The sequence below is a fragment of the Ostrea edulis genome, chromosome 1 (assembly GCF_947568905.1).
Source record: "Ostrea edulis chromosome 1, xbOstEdul1.1, whole genome shotgun sequence".
NCBI lineage: Eukaryota > Metazoa > Mollusca > Bivalvia > Ostreida > Ostreidae > Ostrea > Ostrea edulis.
Window position 1 is genome coordinate 41,378,019 of NC_079164.1, and position 25,464 is coordinate 41,403,482.

At 35.8% G+C, this 25,464-nt stretch overlaps 1 protein-coding gene and 1 long non-coding RNA gene across 5 annotated transcripts in view; one reads left to right on the plus strand and one right to left on the minus strand.

Annotated features, from left to right (window-relative positions):
* The window catches only part of LOC125655915 (mediator of RNA polymerase II transcription subunit 15-like), a 51,425-nt gene extending 27,428 nt beyond the window's left edge, over positions 1-23,997 (plus strand). For 2 of the 4 annotated variants that reach the window (XM_048886452.2, XM_048886460.2), the window contains 14 exons: positions 8-160; positions 1,526-1,629; positions 7,319-7,390; positions 7,652-7,969; positions 9,105-9,130; positions 9,334-9,455; positions 9,699-9,836; positions 10,009-10,072; positions 10,299-10,368; positions 11,506-11,678; positions 19,185-19,348; positions 21,139-21,237; positions 23,471-23,568; positions 23,757-23,997. In XM_048886452.2, the coding sequence (XP_048742409.2) occupies positions 8-160; positions 1,526-1,629; positions 7,319-7,390; positions 7,652-7,969; positions 9,105-9,130; positions 9,334-9,455; positions 9,699-9,836; positions 10,009-10,072; positions 10,299-10,368; positions 11,506-11,678; positions 19,185-19,348; positions 21,139-21,237; positions 23,471-23,568; positions 23,757-23,795 (1,640 nt within the window). In that variant the 3' untranslated portion in view covers positions 23,796-23,997. The remainder of the gene's footprint in view (positions 1-7; positions 161-1,525; positions 1,630-7,318; positions 7,391-7,651; positions 7,970-9,104; positions 9,131-9,333; positions 9,456-9,698; positions 9,837-10,008; positions 10,073-10,298; positions 10,369-11,505; positions 11,679-19,184; positions 19,349-21,138; positions 21,238-23,470; positions 23,569-23,756) is intronic. The other 2 variants (XM_056149165.1, XM_056149172.1) reach the window with 1 other exon arrangement.
* Positions 18,032-20,781, minus strand: LOC130050131 (uncharacterized). The gene is made up of 2 exons (XR_008798546.1): positions 20,588-20,781; positions 18,032-18,271 (listed from the first exon to the last, which is right to left on the minus strand). It is a non-coding gene; the product is annotated as an uncharacterized LOC130050131 (long non-coding RNA).
* Positions 23,998-25,464: the final 1,467 nt, after the last annotated feature.

The window sequence follows — 25,464 nt, forward strand, 5'->3', positions numbered from 1 at the left end:
GTTTTAGATGCCAACAAGGACAAACCCAAGGGACCAGGAGGTATGGGTATGGCCCAGGGGATGCCCCCAGGGGCTGCTGGGATGTCACAACCCATGCCTGACCCCATTGGGGCCCTACAAAACCTAACTGCTCAGGGCATAGGGCCAGTAGGACAACAGGGTAAGTAACTCTTTTGTAGATATTGTAAGAAAAGGATATTGTTTAGCAGGAAATGATGTTCCTGCCTCATTCTTAGCAGTGATATTCAATGCTCTGAGTTATATCATTCAATATATATGGCATTATACAGAAGATTTGTGGTGGGATGAGAATGATTTGTCAGAGATTGTGTGTGAGTAGCTTTCAGTGCAGTCGTTGATTTTATCCTCATTTATTTCTTCGTTAATTAAATTTTACCCTCTTTTATTTCTTTGTTAATTAATAGTGTATTGTTGGATGCTGGAATTATTTTGAATTCTTGGAAATTACAAAACTGTCAAAAAATTTGATTGGTCACCACTAATTAGAAATAATAACATCAAATTGTATACCAAATTACGTTAGTAGCAACTAATGTGATAAAGCTGTAGCACTATCAAAAATTCAAATGACTTTTTCCAACAGTTTTGTAAATTCCAAAAATTAATAAAATCCTTCTTGACTCCAATAATATGCTGGGGTTTTTTTTGTGGTTTTTTTTAATATTTCATTTTAAAAGTTTACTTTATTTCATTATCTGAATAAAATGCCACTATTGCGTTTTCTTTTTTCAATTTTTGACTTTGCCGAGTTCTTGTATTTTGTTTACATTGGCATTAACTATATAATACAGACTACAGATATTGTGCCCGAGATCCACTCAATAAGCAAGGTTTTAAAATTTTATATCGTGTAGCATTCTGATATGTTGTTGAAACTGAATTATAAAACTTCATTTATTTATTCAAAGCTGCCAGATAAAGTACCCTTAAAAAAATCATATTTTCCCATCTATTAATTATCCTAATGCTTTTGGAAGCTTGTTTTCCATTTATGTTCAATTTCTCGATGACTCTAAAGATCGACTTCATGAAAGTGACATATTACTTTTAAAATATGTTGCATACTATTCATTATTGATAACAAAGTCGGCTCATATTGCTTGTTTGAATGCAAAACAGCTTCTTCTTTTTTTTTAAAAAAAACCATTCTGTGAAATGTAGTTCAGTATTTTAAAGCATTCTGATGGTAACTTTCAAACACATTAGGTAATGTTTAAAACTAATTCAGAATAAGGAAATCCATTATAGAAATGCACTTATATGACAGATGTTTTGAATACATCTGTTAGTGTTTTGAACATATCTAGATTTGTGAAGGATATACAACCTGATACTTATTATTATGACAAACGTTTATCAATAAGACGGTATCATCACCCAGAGTGCTGTAAGTGACAGAAAATTACTTTATCATTCTACTCTGAGCAAGGAGTGGCTTACATCGAGGATTTTCTCTTTTTTTGGTTTTTTTTGGGGGGGAAGTCATGTGATGTTTGTATTTTAGGGATGATGAATCAACAACAGGTTCACCTTCAGCAGCAACGCCTGCTCCTGCACCAACAGCAACAGCAACAGCGACAAATGCAGATGCAACGTCCTCAATTAGAGGTAACAACAATTCATCCAGTCTTTGTTCTTAGTCGTATAGCGATGGTGTGCTGCTTTCTTCTCGGTTGGTTATTTGTCATTGTTAGTGTCTTTTTTTTCTTCTTAAATGGTATTTTTAGGGAATCCCAGATTTAATGATTTGTTTATGAAAAATACAGTGTCCTAATTAATTTGTGGATTTATACAGATTTTTTCCTCACTTTTTAAGTTTTTTTCCTAAGCCTGTTTTATAACAAATGTTTTCCCTATTCTAATTAAATGGTAACTGTCAGAGACAGGGATCTAACTAAGTTCATTGTAATTACGCTTACAAATCTCAAACAATTTTACAGAATGCTTAAAAATCATGTTAAAAAAGTATATGTTAGCAAAGTTTGTGTGTGTGTGTGTATATATGTATATATATATATATATATATATATATATATATATATATATATATATATATATATATGAAAGGTATGAGAATTTACAGTTTGTACCCTTGTGTATATAAGAGCCCCCTCTGTAAACCTCTACTCCCTCCTCCTGGCCCCCAGAGGAGAATCATAGTTCTAACAAACCCTGATCTTCATGAAAGTGTTTAAAGATAATTTGACACAATATATTTATGGATTATACTAAATTGATGAATGGAGGGAGTTAACATACACACACATTGACTTCTTGCACTTTTTTGTCAACCTTTGCTAAAGATGCCCAAAATTACAGGACAACCAAAATGTTCTACTTGTATAAAAAAAATTTAATTATCAGTTTTATAAATTTCATTTTTAAAAGATATTTGAGTCAACAATTTTGATCGTATAATGTATATAAAAATTCTAATCATGTGTTTCAGAGGTTAAAGGAGTCCATTTTAAATCTTATTTTGTGTCAATTTAGCACTCGTAGTGTGCACTCCATATAACTTGTATTATTTAAAGAATTTGATAAAAAGTAATTGATTGGAAAGTTAAAAATTTAAAATTGGAAAATTAAATTCCTTTCGCCATACAGTACAGTGTGGAAGAACACAGAAATCTGCAGTCAGGGTCTCTTTTCCTGGTGTAGTCGCATTAATTCCTGGATGTGATTAATTACACTGTAGTACGTTAATCTGAATATTTTTACAAAATTGAATTAATTATAATAATTTGACTTATCTATGAATCATCTCCATAAGACTGTTAGAGTTAACTACTGTGAGTATACCCTTCCTTTAAAGATAGTTTATGTGAGTTGTCTCCCCTTGACAAGAAATGAGGAAAAATTGAAATTCACATTATTATTTTGTGTGATGACCTCCATATTTCTTTATATATTTTGATCAGTGTATTTTTATACATTTTTTCTTGGATAAATTTCACGATGATTTGACTTTCCTCCTGAGTTTTTACAAAAGTCATGCTCTTCTTAAATCTCTGTTAAACTGTATAAGTAATAATCTGAGTAATATTTAATAGTGAGCAAAGCTCGCGAAGCAATGCGACGAGCTCGATCTAATGATTACACAATTGAGTCATGTGGTTTGCTCTTCATCAGCTGAAAAATGATGGGGATTGCCCATAATGCTTCGGGAAAAATGTCGCAGTCACTGCGGTATACTTCATTGACAACCCCGTAGATGAAATAAATGAATAGTTTGGAAAGTACCACAAATTATTTTAAATTCCAGACAAGCTTTCCCATACCTCCGTGCGTTTTGTTGTGGATAATTGTTTGGTTTGAAAGAAAAACAATCGCACCTAATGATGACGTCACAAAGCACTGTTTACATCAACCGCGTTATATTTCCCGCATTAAATGAATTGCCTATAGTCGTGTTCTAAGATGTTATGGGTTTGCTTGTCTCAACGGTCACACTGTAAACATATTACTTTTGGAAAATCTTGTTGAATCATTTACATTTGGTAAAACTTCAGGTATAGTGATGTATCTCATCGTTGATGAGAAATAGCATTAGGTCATAATACATGAAACACTTAATAATCGGCTAAAGTTTTTCCTATCTTAGTCTTGGAGAATTTCAATTTATGTGAAATCAATAGCAATTTATTTTCAAACAGTAAAACGTCAAGCCAGCAGCATGCATTTAGCTTTAATATCGCTTACACAGTCCCTCATCAACTTGCTGTTTGTAATCAGTAGTAGGTGTTTACACCCAAGAGCCTTGATAATGACCTTGGAATTACGGCATTTACGAATGTAGAATATGTAACCTAAGCACTGCAGTAATTGCAGGTAAAAAATCCATGGAGGTAGTTCACCCCATGCAAGCATGTCTGATGCAGTCCTCTGACGGGGGTCATTGTTGAGGGTATATAGACACTGACCAAACAGAAAAATCATATTGATATGTAAAGCCTTTCATCTAAGGGAATTTTTAAGTATTTTAAAAAACGCATCTTGTTTTATACTGTTGCTGAATATTAGAATTTAGCTTTGATATATTTTTTTAAAGATTTTGTAGCTCTCTGTACCAGTGAAACTGTTTTAAAATACTCTGGTGACCGATAAGACCTTGTGGGCCTCTTGTTATATTTACATGTAATTATTTTATCTATATCTTTCATATCATTGTGCTGTACTTTGGTAATTGTTAATATTAGGATAATGGGTATGTTTTCTTTTAAACTAGTGGATACGGTCATGAATGTTCGCAATCACAATGTCCCGTTCAAAGTCAACAAACCATGTGAGTGTAGTAAAAACAACCTAGAAAATGAAGGTGTATAACAAAACAGTTATAGACTGGGTCCTCGGACAACAGCTGTTTTGTTTGACCCTCAAAATGGATCTGTTGCCCGAAGCCGTAGGCTGAGGGTTACAGATCCATCCTCGGGTCAAACAAAACAGCTGTTGTCCTCAAACCCAGTCAATAACTGTATAGTCCTCAGTTTATCACAACTGCCAGTATAATGTCAACCTCCATAGCTGCAGGAAATTTGTTTGAACAACAAATATACCTGTGGTTTATTTTCCTTTAAAGATACTGTATAGATTACAGAAAGAAACACAGCATGTCGAAAAAATGTTTTTTTTCATTTAAGCATGCCTTGTTGTAGTGAGCTTCAGGGCATGACACATCTGGAGTGCCTGCAATACATACATGTTTGTTGATTATAGATTTTCTATGACTGATTTTTCATTCTTGAATATTTTATGACGCTATCTATAAGGAGTTGAAGAGAAATATTTAAATTTTGGAGATTGTCAATATCTCGGAATCAGAAAAGACATCATCTAGAAATGAAAACTGCATAAACACACATCACTAGAGAGTTCTTGGAAAATTGCTGAATGGAAAATGCATGCACAAAATTTGTAAGGAGAAAAATGAGAGATACAAGATAAATAAACAAACCCATCACAGCATGGGACACAAAACTACTGTGTACATTGAACATATGGTTTTATCTTTATATCCCATAATCTAAAACCCAAACAAATAATACCAGACTTATACTTAATAAAATTAATATTCATTCAAATGAATTTTAGAGTAATATTACACCATGCATCAAATTTATCAAAGTCCCTGAATATACACCTGCAAATGAAGGGGGGGGGGGGAGCTTCCTGTCTGCCTATACCTTTGGCCAGTTTGTTGTATGTCTGTGCAGTTGTGTTCAGGCCAAAACATTAAATCAACAAGCAGTAGATGCTCATACTTTACACAAAGTTTGCTTAATACCTTACAGTGTGTCTTTACCCTTGCCCAACATCAGGAAGAAATTGTATGGGTCTTTGGGAGAAAAAGTTAAAATTCTTGTGTGGGTCGTAATTTTTAACAAAATAACATTAGATGCTCATACTTAACCCCAAGCTTGCTTATGATCTGAGGGGGTGTCGTGGCACTAAAACATCCAATGTCATTTTAATAAAATCAAGGTCACAGGGAGAAAAAAATTAGAATTGGTCTTTTGGCAATATATTTATAACATGGAGTAATCACACCTTATACACAGCTGACTAGAGGGTATCATGTTAATAAGGTCATCTGGAAGAGGTCTAGATAACAATCAGAATTTTTTATTCCCCAGCCATTTCTTAAGAACAAAGACTTTAGACAAGTATAGGTTTTGTTCTGAGGCCAAGGTAATCTTGACAATGTCTAGATTATTGGCAAAATTGCCAATTTTTTTATTATAATGTGACAAAGCATCTTCACAAGTCAAGGGATATTGATTCGTTACCTTGCACTAACCCTTGACATCAGTCCCTATATAAAAGTTGGGCTCATTAGACCATTACACAATCCACTATAAATAAAACATCCAATGAAATCACTGCATCTTCCTATGGTGTACATGGATACAAATGACGCGATCTCATACTGCTGTATTGATAAACACGCGCAATTGTAATATTTACACCACTAATTATGTTTATTGATAGTAGATCAAGTTTGGAAACCATTTTGCTTAAGACAATATTGCTTAAACGATTGAAATAGCCATAAGTGTAGGTATCAATACACATGTTTTTATTTGAATCTCGCGCTTTGTGTTGTTATAAATAGAACCACATTCTCATTGGTTCCCACTCTTTTGTGGAAACAATCAGAACGAGCCCAACTTTTTGTTAGTCACTGATGTCAAGGGTTAGTGCGAGGTAACGAATCAATAACCCTTGACTTGTAATGATGGTGACAGGGAAATTCTATATACTAAGTCCCATTTTACTAATTTTTTGTCTTTACTTCAGTCAGATTTTAAATTTCAACACTAGAATTGTATAATGTCACAGAAACTTAACATTAAAATATCACGTAGTTTCACAATATCATGCTTTATAATAGTGATTTTCTTCACTTGAGAAATTGACGATACTCGAACATTATACAATTTTAATGCTGAATGGTGTCGTTTACTTTCTGTGACATTATACAATTTTAGTGCTGAATGGTGTGTTTAGTTTCTGGACATTACACAATTTTAGTGCTGAATGGTGTCATTTAGTTTCTGTGACATTACACAATTTTAGTGCTGAGCAGTGTGTTTAGTTTCTGTGACATTACGCAATTTTAGTGCTGAGCAGTGTGTTTAGTTTCTGTGACATTACACAATTTTAGTGCTGAATGGTGTCGTTTAGTTTCTGTGACATTATACTATTTTGATAATGATCTCATTCAGTCAGTGTGCAACCATACAATTTTGCGTCATTAGTCTCTGATATTATACAATTTGATGTCATGTAGTATAATTGATATTGTACAGTTTAATGTCATGTTTTTGTGTGACATACAATATGGTGTAAATCTGAGACATTATAGACAAGTTCAGCACCTAAAAGATAAGGAAGCAGTTGTTGAAACATTCCAAAAATCTTTACCTCCTTGCCATATCAATGTGATTTTACTCGCCTTTTGGTCAATATTTCTAAAACTCTACTGTAGATATCTTTCAGAATCATTCTATTTGCATAAAAAAATAAAGTTTTTCAAGAATATACATAAATATTAGGAGGTATGTAATAAATGGTTGACCTATAACAGGGCTTGTCTTTGTGTGAGGTTACAATTAGGGATCACAGCTAAGTCGTATCTCTGTAAGAACAAGTGCACTCAGGTGAGTGTTGTGGCCCATATGTCCCTTAATATCACCAAATTTGTGTGAGTGGTTGTTAGACAGTGCTGGGCAACCATGGCTTGAAGAGACATAGAAATTAATGGAATTACTAACTGATGCTGTTTTCTTTTCTACAGAGACAGGATGCGTTTTTGGTGACGTCTGCTCAGCATGTCCAGTCGATGGCTCAGCCTCTTCCTGCCAACTCAGTTAGTCTCTCTTCTCATAGTCATAGAAAAAACTAAAAACAAGTTAACATCCTCAGCAATTACTTTCCCATGTGGTGTATTGGGAATTGCAAGTGAAGTTGATAAATATTTAATGAATATTATTGTAATTAACAAACCTGTCAACATTTATTTTATTGCTTGACATTACACAATTTTATTTCTCTGTATTTTCTTGGGTTTTATTAATTTTATATTTTCGTTATCAGTTCAATAATTTTATGTTTTTTAAAATTATTTCAGCAGGTAGGCATGACTTATCAGCAAGCGATGCCAGGTGGTGGGATGCAGCAACCAGGAATGCAACAAGGAGGAATGCAGCAAGGAGGAATGCAGCAAGGAGGAGGGATGCAGCAACCTGGTATGCAACAAGGAGGAATGCAACAAGGAGGGATGCAGCAACCTGGCATGCAACAAACAGACATGCGGCAACCAGGAATGCAAATGACTTCCATGGGAATGCAACATGGAATGCAACAACAAAGAGCCCAAGCAACAACAATGGGAGGAATAAGTCAAGCATCACTCAGTCAAGCCTCACAGCTACCTTACACACAACAGGTAAGTAATAGTACCCCACTCAGTCAAGCCTCACAGCTACCTTACACACAACAGGTAAGTAATAGTACCCCACTCAGTCAAGCCTCACAGCTACCTTACACACAACAGGTAAGTAATAGTACCCCACTCAGTCAAGCCTCACAGCTACCTTACACACAACAGGTAAGTAATAGTACCCCACTCAGTCAAGCCTCACAGCTACCTTACACATAACAGGTAAGTAATAGTACCCCACTCAGTCAAGCCTCACAGCTACCTTACACACAACAGGTAAGTAATAGTACCCCACTCAGTCAAGCCTCACAGCTACCTTACACACAACAGGTAAGTAATAGTACCCCACTCAGTCAAGCCTCACAGCTACCTTACACACAACAGGTAAGTAATAGTACCCCACTCAGTCAAGTCTCACAGCTACCTTACACACAACAGGTAAGTAATAGTACCCCACTCAGTCAAGCCTCACAGCTACCTTACACACAACAGGTAAGTAATAGTACCCCACTCAGTCAAGCCTCACAGCTACCTTACACACAACAGGTAAGTAATAGTACCCCACTCAGTCAAGCCTCACAGCTACCTTACACACAACAGGTAAGTAATAGTACCCCACTCAGTCAAGTCTCACAGCTACCTTACACACAACAGGTAAGTAATAGTACCCCACTCAGTCAAGCCTCACAGCTACCTTACACACAACAGGTAAGTAATAGTACCCCACTCAGTCAAGTCTCACAGCTACCTTACACACAACAGGTAAGTAATAGTACCCCACTCAGTCAAGCCTCACAGCTACCTTACAACAGGTAAGTAATAGTACCCCACTCAGTCAAGCCTCACAGCTACCTTACACACAACAGGTAAGTAATAGTACCCCACTCAGTCAAGTCTCACAGCTACCTTACACACAACAGGTAAGTAATAGTACCCCACTCAGTCAAGCCTCACAGCTACCTTACAACAGGTAAGTAATAGTATCCCACTCAGTCAAGCCTCACAGCTACCTTACAACAGGTAAGCAACATGCTGAGTACTTCATTTTTTCCAACTGTTACAAATTTTTACAATAAAGTTATTTCCTTGGTTGAAAAATTACATCTGTTTTCCATTTATAGCTGTATTTCTATTTATCAAGGTGCAGCCTGGGTCTGTTTTAAGTTCGTAAGTATGTCTTTTATCTCTATGTTCCTATCTTTGGCTCCTATCCTCATATTATTTACCATTTAAGGGAAAGACTTCAAAGTGAAGTATTAAGTGCTCTGTGATTGGATCAGCAAGGAAGTCGCTGTTATCTTCCTTATATGAAAAGAAAGCAAGATCTTACAATATGATGTATTTAATACAGTTTTTTTTTATATATACAGACAACAAGCAGTTCACTCTCCCAAACCACCACAGTCTATTAGCAGCATGATGATGTCCCCCTCCCCGCAAGGAATGGTCAACAACCCCCGGGTCCCCTCTCCCCGGGTCCTCAACACACCAGGTAAGGATATATACCAATTACAATAATTTTTTTAAGGGGGGGGGGGGGGGGGGGTCATTATCTTGTTTTCAGTAAGGTTGAGACTTATAGAAGAAAATTTAGTCATATACACCAGATGTTTGAATATTCAGTATAGAAATTGTTATCAAGGAAATTGTTAGTTTTCATGTTGTGGAAAACAAAATTGTAGTTCTTATGGTGTCCCACCATCATAACTGGTTTTCTGTACTTTTTTCTGTACAGGTGGTCCAAATTCTCCCAGTCCCAACACCCCAAGGTCACACGAGGAACAAGCATACCTTGATAAACTGAGACAGTTACAGAAGTATATTGAACCACTCAAAAGAATGATCAACCGCTTGACCACAGGCAAAGATGAAGGTACAGACACTTATTGCAGGATCATGTACACAGACAATGGGACTTTGTTTTTCACTGTCGTTAAATGTAGGAAAGAAATGAATTGGAATGTGCAATCAATTTTATCGTAATTGTCCCGTAAAAGAAATGAGACTGCAATAACAGTGTAGTAAAATGTGTTTGTTTGATTCAGAAAGCAAGAAAGACATCAGCAAGATGGAGAATCTTTTGAAGATTTTAACAGACCCTTCCAGAAGGTAAATACGAAAATGGAGAGTGCTACATTTGACACATTATAAGAAGTAGAGAGATGACCTTGCAAATGACCTTTGCAATGGCTCAGCTGAACTGTAATTCTGTTAAAGATAGCGTTAATCAATTTTTTATTTGAATGTAGAATATGTTCGCAAGCTTCCTTTTTCATGAATTTTCACAACTGAAAGCCATTCAGACTGTTCATTTAAAAATAAAATGTATATTTAGGTTACCCATGGCAACTTTACTCAAATGTGAACAGGTTTTAGACAGCTTGGAAATGTCTTCATCAAAAACTGTGAGTATGATGACATTCATAATGAGTTCCAATTTGTTTGTATTCCATGTCTCCATATTTTACAGACCTATTATCTGTATTCACTCAGTTAGACTATCAAAGGCATGCATGTCATTTCTCATTAATCATTCAGAAATACCACGGCTTGTGTTCCTTAGAAAACATCTTCTGCAAGCAATCATAATCTTGTGGATTTCTTTAGATCCCAATCAGAATAGTATTGAGATTAAGACTCCCTACTTGAGATAATCATAGTTGGTCATATTTATTACAAAAACTTTGTGGTGTGTACCCAAGTCACATGTATGAAAACGTTTATCCATGCAATTCTAAGCTGTCACAGATTTGTTTATCCATGCAATTCTAAGCTGTCACAGATTTGTTTATCCATGCAATTCTAAGCTGTCACGGATTTGTTTATTCATGCAATTCTAAGCTGTCACAGAAACGTTTATCCATGCAATTCTAAGCTGTCATGGAAATATTAATCCATGCAATTCTAGACTGTTATGAAAATCTCAATCTATACAATTCTAGACTGTCACAAAAACATTAATTCATGCAATTTTAGGCTATTTATCTTTATATGATTGATGCATATGGCCCATCTGAAGTCAAACAGGTGTTGAAAGTAGCAATATTTAGTCATTTCTAAGAAAATGAAATTCATGTGTTTGTTATGTTGCTGAGCACTTCGTTCTCTCTACACCAGAAGGTGCATAAGGTCACGGCATTGTTCGCGATAGTATACATCGTAAATTTTTAATTCATGGCTAAGAGGATGATTAATTAGTCTCATTATCAAAAATTTTTTGCAAACAGTTTTGTTATTTCAAATACGTAATTTGAATTGTAGCCGGAATTTGGATTTGTTAGACTATTCATGTACCGGTACCTAGTTCTTTTCTCCTAATTCTAGTCATTATGTTAGTGTAAATATGATTTTAATTTAATTTAATTTAATTTAAACATATTTTATTGATAAACTCAAAAGGAATGGGTAGCAGGCATAGCCTCTGTAGGCCCTCTCCCATTTGTGTAAAATTGATCAGTATAAAGTTATCTTAGATTACTGCCGACTTAATGTATTGATGTAATTATTGAAAGTTTTGTGAGTTGTATGTTTTGTTTAACTAGAGTGGTATTGGATCTGTGCCCTCTGCCACTCCCACAATAACCACGACCCCCATGCACATGTGTCAGCCTCTCCTAGACGCTGTAGCCACTAACATGAAGTCGCCAATGTTTAACCACGCCTTGCAGCAGACGTTTGGTCCAGCTATGACTGCTCTCTTTGGAGCACCAATCAGGTAATCTAATTTCACATGGACCGGAGGTTAAAGTAAGCATTTCAAAAGGAAGTTTTGCCACCTGTTGTCCAACAAAATTGAATGGATGCTTTGTGCCAAGTTTTCAGTTTTGTTTGATTGTAGTGTCACTTTCCTTTCAGGGGAATATGATTAGAAAAGTAAGATGGAGTCATTTAATCTGATTTTTATTTTGAAATACAATTGGGCAAAAATGATGGAACTTGTGCCAAATATTTTTGTGCAGTGTAGAATCCAGTTTGTGTACTCCATGAATCCTGGAGTAAAGATGGTACCCAAATTTTTACCTAGGAATATTTTATCATTATTATTTATTGACATTGCTATGTTGGTATACAACCCAAATAATGAAAAACAAACCATCAACATCATCACTAACTAGCATGCAAGACATTAGTTACAGTCGTTCTGTCTTTCAAAGGACATAGATTTTGTTTCCTGTGCATAGTTTCAAATAAAGCAACTGAGATGAGGAATTTTAGGTCACTGAGGTAACATATTGGTCACTGATTTTATCCATCATTGTGTGAACTTCTGAACATTTTCAGCTTCTTCTTTTGAACAGCTGAACCAATTCTAACAAATTTTTGGTATATAGCATCTGTGGGTAGGGAAACACAAAAAATGTGAATTTCATAGACTCAGCCTCCCAGAGGCCTGCGGGGTGTGCCAAAACATCAAAATTAATGTAATCTTCGTAAGCCTTCTTCTTTACTTCTGGACATCAAGCAATCAAACTGTTTGTTTGATTGTAAGAAGCAATGAGCACTTCACCAAAATTGAGAAATTCATGACCATGTATTTAGGGTTCAGGCCTCTGGGTAGGGCTAAGTTGGTCATATTTCGAAAATACATTATATCTTTAAAAAACTTCTTTATTTCTGGACATCAAGGAGGCAAGATGTTTGCCAGATTATACATGTAATGAGTACTGAAGCTTCTACCAAAACTGTGAAATTTATATCACTGGTGGGGCTAAGTTGGTTATATATCAAAAATGCAGTATATCTTAGAAAATCTTCTTCTTTACTTCCAAACCAATGATGTGTACTCAAGCTTCTACCAAAATTGTGAAATTCATGACCCCTGGGTTTAGGGTTCAAACCCCAGGGTAAGGCTAAGTTGATCATATATTGAAAATGCATTATATCTTGGGAAAACTTCTTTACTCCTGGACATCAAGGAGGCAAATTGTTTGCTGGGTTTAGGGATTAGGTCCCTGGGTGAGTTGAGTTGGATATACATTTTTAAAAAATGCATTATGTCTTCCAAAAAATGTCTTCTATATATCTGGACATCAAGGAGGCAAAAAGTTTGTATGATTATAACGAGTACTCGAGCATTTACCAAAATTGTGAAATTTATGACTCCAGGGATCAGGTTCTATTATTACATAAGCAAGCAAACATGGAGTTTTCTACTGAATATTTCTTGAGTAGAAATTTTGGATGCTATGCAAAATTGCCTAAATGATATGTAATCAATGATTTTTTTTATGCGCCTGTCTTTAGACAGAACATGTTGTGGTACAGCGATGTCTGTACGTCCATCCATTCCGGGTTTTCTTATTCTATTTTTATTTCTCTGTCACAAATCAAGCTGAAACTTGCTATGGGGGTTACATAATTTGTCCAGTTAGCTCCTCCCACAATTTTCAATTGAGGACCTTGTTTTATAGAGTATTTGTATGAGTATTGAAGATGTACAAATGGCAAGGATTTTGATTTTCTTCAATTTTTTAGAATATTACACATTGTTGAAATTAGTCAGTTTTGAGGAGATATTGAGTGCATGGTTTGCCCTTTTAACTCTTCTCACAGTTTAAAACTAGGATCTTTTTAAACAACTTGAAGATGTGCATATTGCAAGGATTTATATTATCAACTTATGGATTTCTTATTGAGGGAGGTTTAAGGAGGTACAAAAACCCCAAGAAATTCATAATAATACGAAAGTATGTATATAATATAGTATATAGCCGATGTAATAGATTTTGCAGAAACTCTTGCAAAAGTACATTTTATTGCTACATTACAAAATTCAAATTCTGCGAGATTCAAACCTGTGATCCACAGATTTATAGGTTAACCCCAATATCGAATAAGCTACCCTGAATAGATAAGAAAATTAACAAGACCAAGTAATTTATTGCTTGTTCTTCCTTTATTCATATGTTACAAAACAAAGCATGATGGCTTAAGCAAAGTTCTACAACTCCTTGCATTTTTCCTATTCAATGTCACAAAACAAGGTATGTAAACGTTTGTTATTGATATTTGTGTCAGAAAATCTATTCAGAGGCTTTGAATGAAGCAAAATTACATCATTGTCTGCATGTACAAGATTTCTATATAATGCTATACAGGTGACTCTCGATGGCTCGAACTTCGATCCCTCAAAGTGAAATAATGGTCCCGATTTTTTTCTCTATATAACAAAGCAAATTTACTATTGATCTCTCAAACGTTCGATCTCTCGAAGTTCCCGATCTCTCGAAGTCAAGTTGGGTCCCGTAAAACACATTTCATTGGTTTTCACTCTCGAAGTGGTGGTAACGTATGCCCACCGTTACCCAAGCGTGTAATAATTTCTGCTTGGGCCTTACGTAGATTTTGTTGAATTCCTGAGGGGTAATTAGGTGTTTATATACTTGAAACATCGACCGTGCTTCTTTGCGAAGGTGACACACTTGAGTATATAATTGGCTAATTGGTCAGTTTACACCTTGCTCTGGGGGTTTTGTGTCGTGATGATTAAAATTATATATAATCCAACTATGAATAAAATCTATAATTTGTTTTGACGTGACAACGAGAGAGTAAGTTTTATATATAATTTAGAGATCTACAGACAGTTAAATTTCTCGAGATTGTTCTTTTTGTAAAGTTACTCTAAAATATCGTTTTACTCATTCATTAGAATTTTTGCTTTGGGTAAAGCCACATATTGTGCTCTGTTAGTTTGCGATAGTAAAGCTTCATCGGAACTTGGTTTTGTAAGCCTATCTAAGCATGATTAAGGTAATTCCCCATACCAAGTCAAATAACGTTAGAAACGTTATTCACGAGTCACAAACGTTATCACACATTCAACGAACCTGATGGCATTTTGGTAAATTTTGTAGACCGTATTAGGACTGATTGTTTGAAAGCAAACAACAAAAATTTAGAATTAAAAAACAACAACATACGAATCGCAATAATACAAACAAGCCGGTTTTATACAAGACAACGCTTGAGAGAGAAAATGTTATAGTTATATACATGTACATTGCGAAGTCATTAACTCTCCATACACATCGCGTTATGACACACAGTCGTTTAGTAATTCTCGTGAGATTTCTGCAAATATTACAGATTATGATGTTAAATCCTGTTGCCAACTTTCAATGTATCTATTTTAGGCCATTTCTTTTGTGTGATTTCTGATCATTAATAACGGGTAGAAATATCGAATCTCCTATTCAACAAAATGCATTATGATTTATTTAAACTTGAAAGAATACGATCGATGTCGTCATGATCTAGATAAAATATATGCATAATCTAAAGCTATACTGACATTGTAACCCCCCTTGCAAATTTTTGTCCCCCACCACAACGCGGAAGGGGACATAGAAATACCGGTGTCCGTCCCACTTCACTTTGTGGACGCAACTCCTCAGAAACTGCTCAACAGATTTTGTTCATATTTTGTAGGATTGTTAGTCACCATGTGTAGTTGATCATATTTCGCTGCCATTTTGATTCGACAATTTTGATAGGAGTTATGGGACTTTGTTGAATTTGTACATGCTACACTATAGGAACACTTTGTGGACGCAACTCCTCCGAAACCGCTCAACGGATTTTGTTCATATTTAATATGTGGGATTGTTAGTCACCATGTGTAGTTGATCATATTATGCCAGAATTTTGATTCGACAATTTTGACAGGAGTTATGGGACTTTGTTGAATTTGTACATGCTACACTATAGGAACACTTTGTGGACGCAACTCCTCTGAAACTGCTCAACGGATTTTGTTCATAATTTGTAGGATTGTTAGTCACCATGTGTAGTTGATCATATTGTGCTACCATTTTGATTTGACAAATTTTAACAGGAGTTATGGGACTTTGTTGAATTTGTACATAGTACACTATAGGAACACTTTGTGGACGCAACTTCTCCGAAACCGCTCACCAGATTTCACTCAAATTTTGTAGGATTGTTATTCACCATATGTAGTTGATCATATTGTGCCGTCATTTTGATTCGACAATTTTTACAGGAGTTATGAAACTTTGTTGAATTTGTATATGCTACACTATAGAAACACTTTGTGGACGCAACTCCTCCGAAACCGCTCACCGGATTTCATTCAAATTTTGTAGGATTGTTATTCACCATATGTAGTTGATCATATTGCGCCGCCATTTTGATTTGACAAATTTTACAGGAGTTATGGGACTTTTGTGCTTAAACTTTTTTTGCAGCAGTGGGGGACATGGCTACGTGTAGGAATATATAAATATTGCATGTAGTTGAGGGTAACATTGAAAATTTTCACCCCGAGAAAACCATTGTCAACCGAGGCATAGCCAAGGGGTGAAAATTTCAATGTTACCCTCAACTACATGGAATATTTGTTTTATTATACTGAATGTTATGTAAACTGGAAAGCAGAAAAACTTACGTCTGTTGACATTTGATCAATCACTGTCATGCGATATTTCGTATTTCGATGCGGGTACTCGCATTTATTACAAACGCTCAAACGACGTCGTCTAGCAATCTACGGCGAACCGTACGCGCATAAATTTGACATGTGTGATAATTTTTTATAATATCACCCGTTGTCAAGTACTGTTACCCGTTGCTAGATACTATCACCCTGGGGCGCGTGTTTTCTGTTCTCTGAGGGTAACAATATGTTTTTTCAAATGCTTCTCGACCAATCAGGTTCGAGTATTTTACATGAAAGTATAATAATCTTGTTTATATTCATTTACACGACAGGGCCCTTCGAATCCATAATAAATGTACATATACATGTATGTGCATATCTCTGTTGTGTCTAATGATTTCAGGGTGTTCAATTTAGATCATACACTGACAGATTTGTCACATATTTAGGCCCTATCTCTAGGCCTAGATGTCATACGTTTGTGTTCTTGTACGTACAGTATGGATCATGGGTGTTGTAATGTAATTTTCTTTTATCTAAAACACTTTTCTGGCCAGACATGACCTTTACTGATGTTTTGATTAAAACGTCTCGGAATGTACGCGGTAATCACATGTCGTTAAGACTCACATCGCATGGCTGTATCGTATTATTAAAAACTACCAGGAAATAAAAATGACCAAGGGGATGAGGAATGCAGAATTCAGTGTTTTAAAACATTCGGATTTCCCAAAATTTGTAACTTGAGCATAGGTTAGCATTCTCTGAATGAGCGTTAAAATGTAGAAATCATTCTGATCTACATTACTTTGTTCTTGATCTGGCGACAATTTTATTTTTTCATCTATTGTGACATCATGTCAGTGTTCATGTGACGAAGGCTGTGGATTTAGTAAGCTCCATAGTAAAGTTAGGATTTTTCTAACTTCAAGCCCGATCCCTAAAGCTTACAGCAATCAATGAAAGTGGTTTTTAGCTATTTGAAGCTTTAATGTTTTAAACTGTTTTTCAAAAACCACCCTGTAATATTTCTTGAAATGGTAATTTAGTAATGTAAATGATGAATGAAACATGTTTGCAGAGATAGGAATTTTAGACACCATTTTCCAATATGCATTTTTTCAAGGTTTTTAACCTAGAGGGGGTCATTGGGCTCTCAAATTATCTGATACCCTATCCACTTCTTATGTCAAATGGTTGCTGGAGTGTAAAGGTAAAACATATTGAAATGTTTAAAAAATCTGAAGGCTTTTGAAAACACAATTTTCCGGATATGGTAGGCTATGATTAGTCAAAATTTGACCACTATCCGTGCATTTTCATCACCTTGAAACCAAGAGCATGGTTCAGTAGATGAAAAATTATTGAAAACAGTCAACTGCAATACATTTTCTTCAATTCATATGAAAAAAATCATTTCTATCGTTTAAATAAAGCCAGTGCCTTAAAATGTATGTATATTAACACTGCTTGTTTTAAAGTGATGTGTTCTATTTTTAGAAGTGACTGTACTCTGGGAAAGGCCACTAAACATATTTTACTTCGGGAATTTGGTCAATATACATCCTCGACAAAATACATGCAAATGTTGATAGAAATCCATAGGTTTTTCAATATTAAAATGTGGTATTGGGAATTACAATAAAGAACAAAATTTAATAAATACATAAGCTTTGAAATGTTTTTATTAATGCAAAATAAGGTTTTATTTTGATATTAAACTACCTTACGAATATGAAGGAAAACATGTCAAAACGATGTTGTCAAAACATTGATCTTGTTGGTAAACATTTCCGGTTACTGTAAAATGTGAACCATACCGGCGGACCTTCAATTTCCAAATTTCGATCTCTCGATTTCTCGAAGTTTTATCCAGGTCCCTTGAACTTCGAGTTATCGAGAGTCACCTGTATATGAAATAGAACTGAAATCTTTATTTTGATAAAAATCTTAGCTTAGTTTCAATTTTCTCAATGGTTATGGTTAAAGTTACATACAAAACTATCATTATAGCACATTTTTACAACATGATAAATTTTTCAGATTAAGAGCTAATATTGCTTTAAAATTTCATGCACACAAGTCAGGAGCTTTAGAAAATGTGATGCAGAGCACTCAGGTGACTGTTAAGGTCCATGGGCCTCTTGTATTCAGGAGTGTGGTTATTCCTCTTTTTAGAGGAAATCCTATTATTCACTAAATTTTCGAAAAAGTGAAATACTCTGGGTTTGATCTAAAGTGACAGAAAATGATATTTTTCCAGGTAGGGTAAGGTGTTTTTCTTCATTTTGACCAGTTTTCCTGATTTCTGAGGAATTTAGTCACAGCCCTGAGTAGTTCTGAAGTAGAATAATACAACAGGAATGTGCACTGCATGAAACATGCATAGGTTTTTATATAGTAAAAGCACAAATCACCTAAATTAAATTTTTTTATGTTCCCAAGATCAAAGACCTGTCTCTTTCTATGCACTGTTGACCTTGGTCATAACTCTTGAACTATCCAAGATGAAAGGACATTCATCAAATTGCAGGTTAATTTTGCCACTATTGAATGTGGTCGCACTCGGGGCACGGTGTCTCACTAACACACCTTGTTTTCTGAGTAATCTGGGTGTTATTGTGATGTTGCAGATTTTGTATTTAAAAAATGTGATCAGAAAATCATCTCATCTAAGTCAGTGAAATAGGAAATTAAGAGATTTTAGTGATATGGAAGCTAGAAAATTTAAGTAGCAGAACAGAAACAGAAAATTAGAAGATTTGAGTAGAATCACAGTGTAAGATTGTGATGACAGTTACAAGTATACCAAATTTACAGGGCCCCAAGTCCACCGCCCAAGAAGAGAAAGAGAGAAGAGGAAGAAGAAGAGATCCCTCACATTCTGCAGGGAGAGATTGCTTGTCTGGGCGGACGATTCCGAGTCAACCTGGACCCAACTCAGCACTCCCACTCCAAAGATATCCATCTTGTTTGTAAAATAGGTATTCATGTTTGATCAAATATTAAAGTATGACATGTCAACACTTGAAAAGGTAAACTTGGTAGAATTATGTTATTAATAAAATTTCTAACTTTCTGTACATTAATAGGGCCTGTATTCTGATTTATTTATATTTTCAATATCCATGATATGTTTGAACATTTTAGTTTTAGGAAATCTCTATTTTTAATTTTTATGTACCATATGATGGGTATTTTCTGCGATTGTCCATTTCTTTTGCAGAATTTTGCAGCGATGAAAAATCAAAAAAAATTACTATTGCAAAAGATATATACATGTATACCGTACAATCTGTCTAAACGGGTTGTGTGTTGTTCCAAAGAAATTGACCGGTTTACAGAGTCAGGAGTGCAGAGTGTTGAAAAGTATGAGAGTTGCTTCCCTTGTATTCGCTGTCTATTATGCATACGTGTATAACGAATGCCAACGTTTTATTATATCACAAAAGAATTCAGAATGTGAAAATATAAATGTCAGTGTTTTATCGTCGTGTTCTTTTGAAAAAAAATCAATTTTTATTAAACGGTATAAAAATCTGGGAATTATTCGCGCAGTTATCTGTTGGTAAATTGTCGATTTCGTCTTCATCATTGCCGTCTTCAAGTGCTACATCATATGCGTTCGTCAAGTTTGTGTTGTGTTCGCCTAAAATTTCTCTTCCCCAGCTTTTGTCGTAAATGTATTTAATGAAAATATCGTTTTTAACTTTCTCAATTTGTGAAACGGAAACTGATGTAATGCCGAGTGATCGACCGGTTATAGCGAGTTGAGCTTACTTAACTGTATAACATCACTGTCTGACTCGTTGGAGAGCTCCTAGAGATCTACCTTGCTTTTGGAAAACATGACTGGGTTGTTTACGATTTTGATTCATTCCAAGAATGTATCGAATTCATCGATTAATTGAACTTTGTCTTTTATTGTCAGTTCTCGTCTCTGTCGTTATGGGGGAGGCTCGTGCACCACTACCTCGTGCTTGGTGCTGTCATAATTGCATTGACTTTATATCCTCAAAATTGTATCTGTATGTCTACTCACCCTCTACTATCTTATTTGTATATATTTGTAAATATTTTGTACAGTTGTATTTATAACCGATGAGCTGTATAGCTTAAGGAAATAAAGAATCTGAATCTGATAATTGAAAAGTGCATTTCCAAAAATCAGGTTTTATTTTAAACTGATTACGACTCATCACCAGTTGCACTCTTTTACTTACCTGTGGCTTCCCTTGAGACACCCTTTGTGTACATCGCGTGTGATCATCGAATATACCGACAGGTTGGTCATCGTGGGTGACTGGTTCAAGTATGATAATAAGAGTTAATTAGGAGCAGTTGGGACCTCGTGTAATCCGAATACGACTGACCTAATAATTAGGGTGGTGTATCATCGAGAGGCCGGTTTAAACAGGATAATGAAAGTTAATTAATAGCAGTTGGGACTGTGTAAGCCGGCCGATATACAGAATACGCAGTATCCGGAATACAGGGAATTATTAATAAAGGATTTGTTAAAGAAATGTTAGGGACTATATTTTGTGACCAGAATTGACAGAGCGACGGAGTACCCAGAGGCCGGTTTGGACAAATTATACTGTATATCAATAGATATAGGTATAATGCAAATGCCCAAATTAAAAATTCAGAATATATTTGATACCTTTTAGGGATCGGTTTGCAAAAATTTCCACCAGCAGAAAATACCCATTGTACGGTATGTAGTAATGATTTATGTGTGAAGAAACTCAGTCTGTGTATTTGTTGACAGATGACAAGAACCTACCCTGTGTCCCTCCCATATCTGTGAAGGTCCCCGAACTGTATCCTGATGTTAGTCCACAATGTGATTCAATGGCCCAAGAGTATGGTAAGTAGAAGGATGCTGTCACTGGTGCCCAGGTGTATTTTAATTAGAAAGACACTGTCACTGGTGCCCAGGTGTATGTTAACTAGAAAGATGCTGTCACTGGTGCCCAGGTGTATGTTAACTAGAAAGATGATGTTGCTGGTATTATTCTTCATTAAGAGATTGTGTCGCATACATTTAGGATATTCCTTTGTTATTCAAACATACCAAAAACAAAATAGCTTCAATTTCCATTGAAGTTTGAGGGGGAAGGGAATATAGATGTCAACTGGAAGCAGGTACATCAGTCATGACAAACACAACCAATTGACAACTTCATATCTAATGATATCACACAGATATGAAGTATATTTAATGATATGATCACACAAATTGGAATCATTTTGTTTCTGGGTCATCGTATTGATTGTTATGATGTATGGCAGATAGTCAGTAAAATTGCCTGTTTATCTCAAATGCATTACATTACATTAGTCCTCTTCGCTCCTTGTGAAGCATAGGGCTGCTACAGTCGTTCTCCACCTCACTCTGTTTTGGGCTGTTCTTTTTGCCTCATTCCAGGTCTTTCCAATATTCTCCAGCTCTTTCATTCTTGTTCTTTTCCAACTGTGCAGTGGTCGTCCTTGTTTCCTGTGTCCCTGTGGATTCCAATCCAGTGCCTCTCTGGTGATGCTATTTTGGAGTTTTCTTCATATGTGGCCTATCCATTGCCATGCTCTTCTTTTTATTTGAATTGCTGTTGTTTCCTGGCCAGTGCATTCTAATAGTTGTTCGTTTGTAATTTTCATTGGCCACCAAACTTTGCATATCTGTCTTAAGCATTTGTTGTTAAATACCTGGATTTTTTGTTGTAATCCCACTGTAAGTCTCCAGGTTTCACATCCGTAAAATAGCACTGATTTCACACTAGTGTTGAAAATTCTTATCTTTGTGTTCTCACTGAGCGCATTAGATCTCCATACAGGCTTAAGCAATGCGAAGGCTTGACGGGCTTTACTTATTCTGGCTTTGATGTCCTCGTCTGTGCCAGCGGTCTTACTTATGACACTCCCTAAGTATGTGAATTGGTCCACTTCTTCACTTGTTATACCCTATGATAAGTCCATAGGGGGGGGGGGGGGTGTATAATGGAATCGGTTGTCCGTCTGTCTGTCCGTCCGTCTGTAGACGCAATGGTTTCCGGGCTCTAAAGCATTATCCTTTCCACCTACCGTCACCATATCATATATATGGACTACCCATGGGATGAAGATGTTCCCTATCGATTTTGGGGTCCAAAGGTCAAGCGCACTGGACATCGAAGTAGTAATATGGTTTCCGGGCTCTAAAGCGTTATCCTTTCCACCTTCAGTCACCATATCATACATATGGACTACCCATGGGATGAAGATGTTCCCTATCGATTTTGGGGTGAAAAGGCCAAAGGTCACGTGCACTGGACATCGAAGTAGCAATATGGTTCGGTTTGTCATGCCATTTGTTTTTTACACTCAGAAAAGAGGTAGTTTATACCTATTACCAACACCCTTTGGGAGATTGGGGTAAGCGGGGGGTATTCTTAGTGAGCATTGCTCACAGTACCTCTTGTTGTTTTGAGTTTCATAATTTTAGTTTTTTTGTTGTTGATTTTAAGCCCCATTTTCTTTCCAATTTCATTCAATCTGTTGGATTTCTCTCTGATGTCTTTTATCTGATGGGATAGTAGGGTGAGATCGTCAACAAAATCTAGGTCTTCTAGTCATTGTCCATTGTATTCCTCTTGGCCTGTCAAATGCCTGTTTGGTAATCCAATCAATCACTATTAAGAAGAGTGAGGGTGAGAGTAAGCAGCCTTGTTTCACTCCAGTTTTTACCAGGAAGGGATCAGTGAGAGTTGTTTCGTGTATCACTTGCACTGAGAAGTCTTCGTACATGATCTTAATAATGCTTACAATCTTAGATGGTAGTCCATAGTGTCTCAAATGCATATATAAGCAATAAATATCCATGAAGTGGGGCATTATGTGATCAGATCTACTGAGGAGTCCTTTGGGCTTCATATGATTTGATCACATGACCAGCCCCACTTCGTATATCAGTGAAGTTTTTAAAACTGTTATTCATTTCATAACTATGCAACCTTGTGGACTGTTTTGTAAGATGCTATGCATTGATTACATAAATGTGGCCTCTCCTCTTTAACTATGTACCTTGCCATACATCGCAGAAGTTTTATTTTACAATATTATTTCAGAATCAAGTCCCTTCCTGTCTTCCATACAAGAATCGTTGTCTCGCTTGCTTCTACATATGCCGAGTAAATTCACATTTACAGAGCTCATGGACAAATGGGTAAATTTGGTCTTATTCTAGCAGAAAAAATATGTTTCTGTTATTCATTACATCAATTCTGAGTTGACCTATTGATTTAGTGAATAACTCATTGAGAAATAATTTTAGTTAAATGAACATTATGTTCTCCAGTGTTTTGGGAATAATAATAAAATTCTTATAGTTTTCTCAATCTGTTTCGTTTTTAGGAGATGAGTATAAGAAGAGCCTGTGCAGCTCCCTCCTAGTGGTGAAGACAAAGTGATCTACAGGTGTGGCTGGAATACTTATTAGGACGATGGAATACTTATAGGACAATGTGAAAATTATGAATGATGTGGACAATGTGAAAATTATGAATGATGAGGACGATGTGAAAATAATGTATGATAAGGACGATGAAGATGTGAAAATTATGCATGACTGTGAATGAATAAAGTTGTCAATAACTGTGTATATTGTATTTTACGAGAGTTATCTCTCTTTCGTTGAGATGCCGACTTGTGATGGCGCGTTGTTGACCTTTCCTCCCCTTTACGAGCTTTGGTCTCTCCAGCTTGACCCGATCAGATCAGCTAGTATGATATTGGATACAAATGTTAACAAATTCTGTGATGGCGACAATCGCCGATATAAAATCGTTGGACGTCTTGACAATAAAAAGGGGAGGGAAAATAATTGACGTCTGGACCATAGTTCCGGCGATGTTTATTGACAATGTTTTGCATAAATGATAAAATAACAATGACAATAACCTGAGCATTAACAGTGAAGGGTCATGTGCCGGTAGGGTGGAATACAGTGGAAAATATTTTCAACAAGAGCGGGTTTATGGGGCTGGGCGTTTTTAATCGATTTCACCAGGCCTACATGTTTTAACATCAAATGTCAAAACCATTTATTTAATTTTCCTAGCATTTAGCTTCATATATTCATGAAGTATGGTTACTACGACATCAGTAATGGATGATGGAGTTTTTAAAAATATTGTTTGAGTATGCGGAAGTGAATTTTCTGATTATAGTAACCATGGTAAATGGTGTTGCATGTTATAAATGTGCTACACTACATGTATTGCAAATTACTATCGTTTTTCTCCGTTCTAGGAATATTAAGTAGGGGGGGGGGGTATTTATCCGGGTTTTGGAGGGAAATTGAGTCTTTGGTAGCAGACAATTGTTAAAATATATGCCAGTAAAACCAGACACAATTTAACATATATGTATCTGGTAAAACGTAATGATAGACTTTTACCAAAACAAAAACAAAAAGCAGATGCCATGTGTGTTCATGTTCTTCTGCGGAAGTTGATCAAGCAGTTTTAATTAGAAAGCTGGGCTATTCTCAAAGTTGAAGCAGAGACACAAATAATATTATTGATATTTAAATCTCTTGATAGAACATTGAACCACAGAGGAAATTCATACGAGCCGGTGGGCTAACTTAACAGGCCGTTTTACAGTTTTGGGTCAGGCGGACGCGCGAAAAAGGTTGAAATCCTGAGTGGTTTATCGTAATACACACCCTATGAAACATTATTACTTTATAAATATATAAACTGACAATTAATACCCTACTTACGCAAGTCTGATACCGATTTCTTCACAAAGACGCCTCTGTTTGGCCCCGAGGTTGTTGCCGTTTTTCTCATGCTTTCTTCTCTGCTTGACTGTAGGGAACGGTTTAGGTGATTGTCCGATTATTTTATTACTAATAGTGTACCGTATTTTATATTTTGAATAAGAACCTTAATTACGCCATGCTCTAGATAACTTACTAACTCTAGATAGGTTACACTAAATACGACTGTTGGTTTCCTCCCATCAAATTATAACCCCCCCCCCTCCCTGTTTGTTACCGTTCTGTATTCGGATATTAAGGGCAATTGATACCAAAATAATAATAATTAGAAAATGG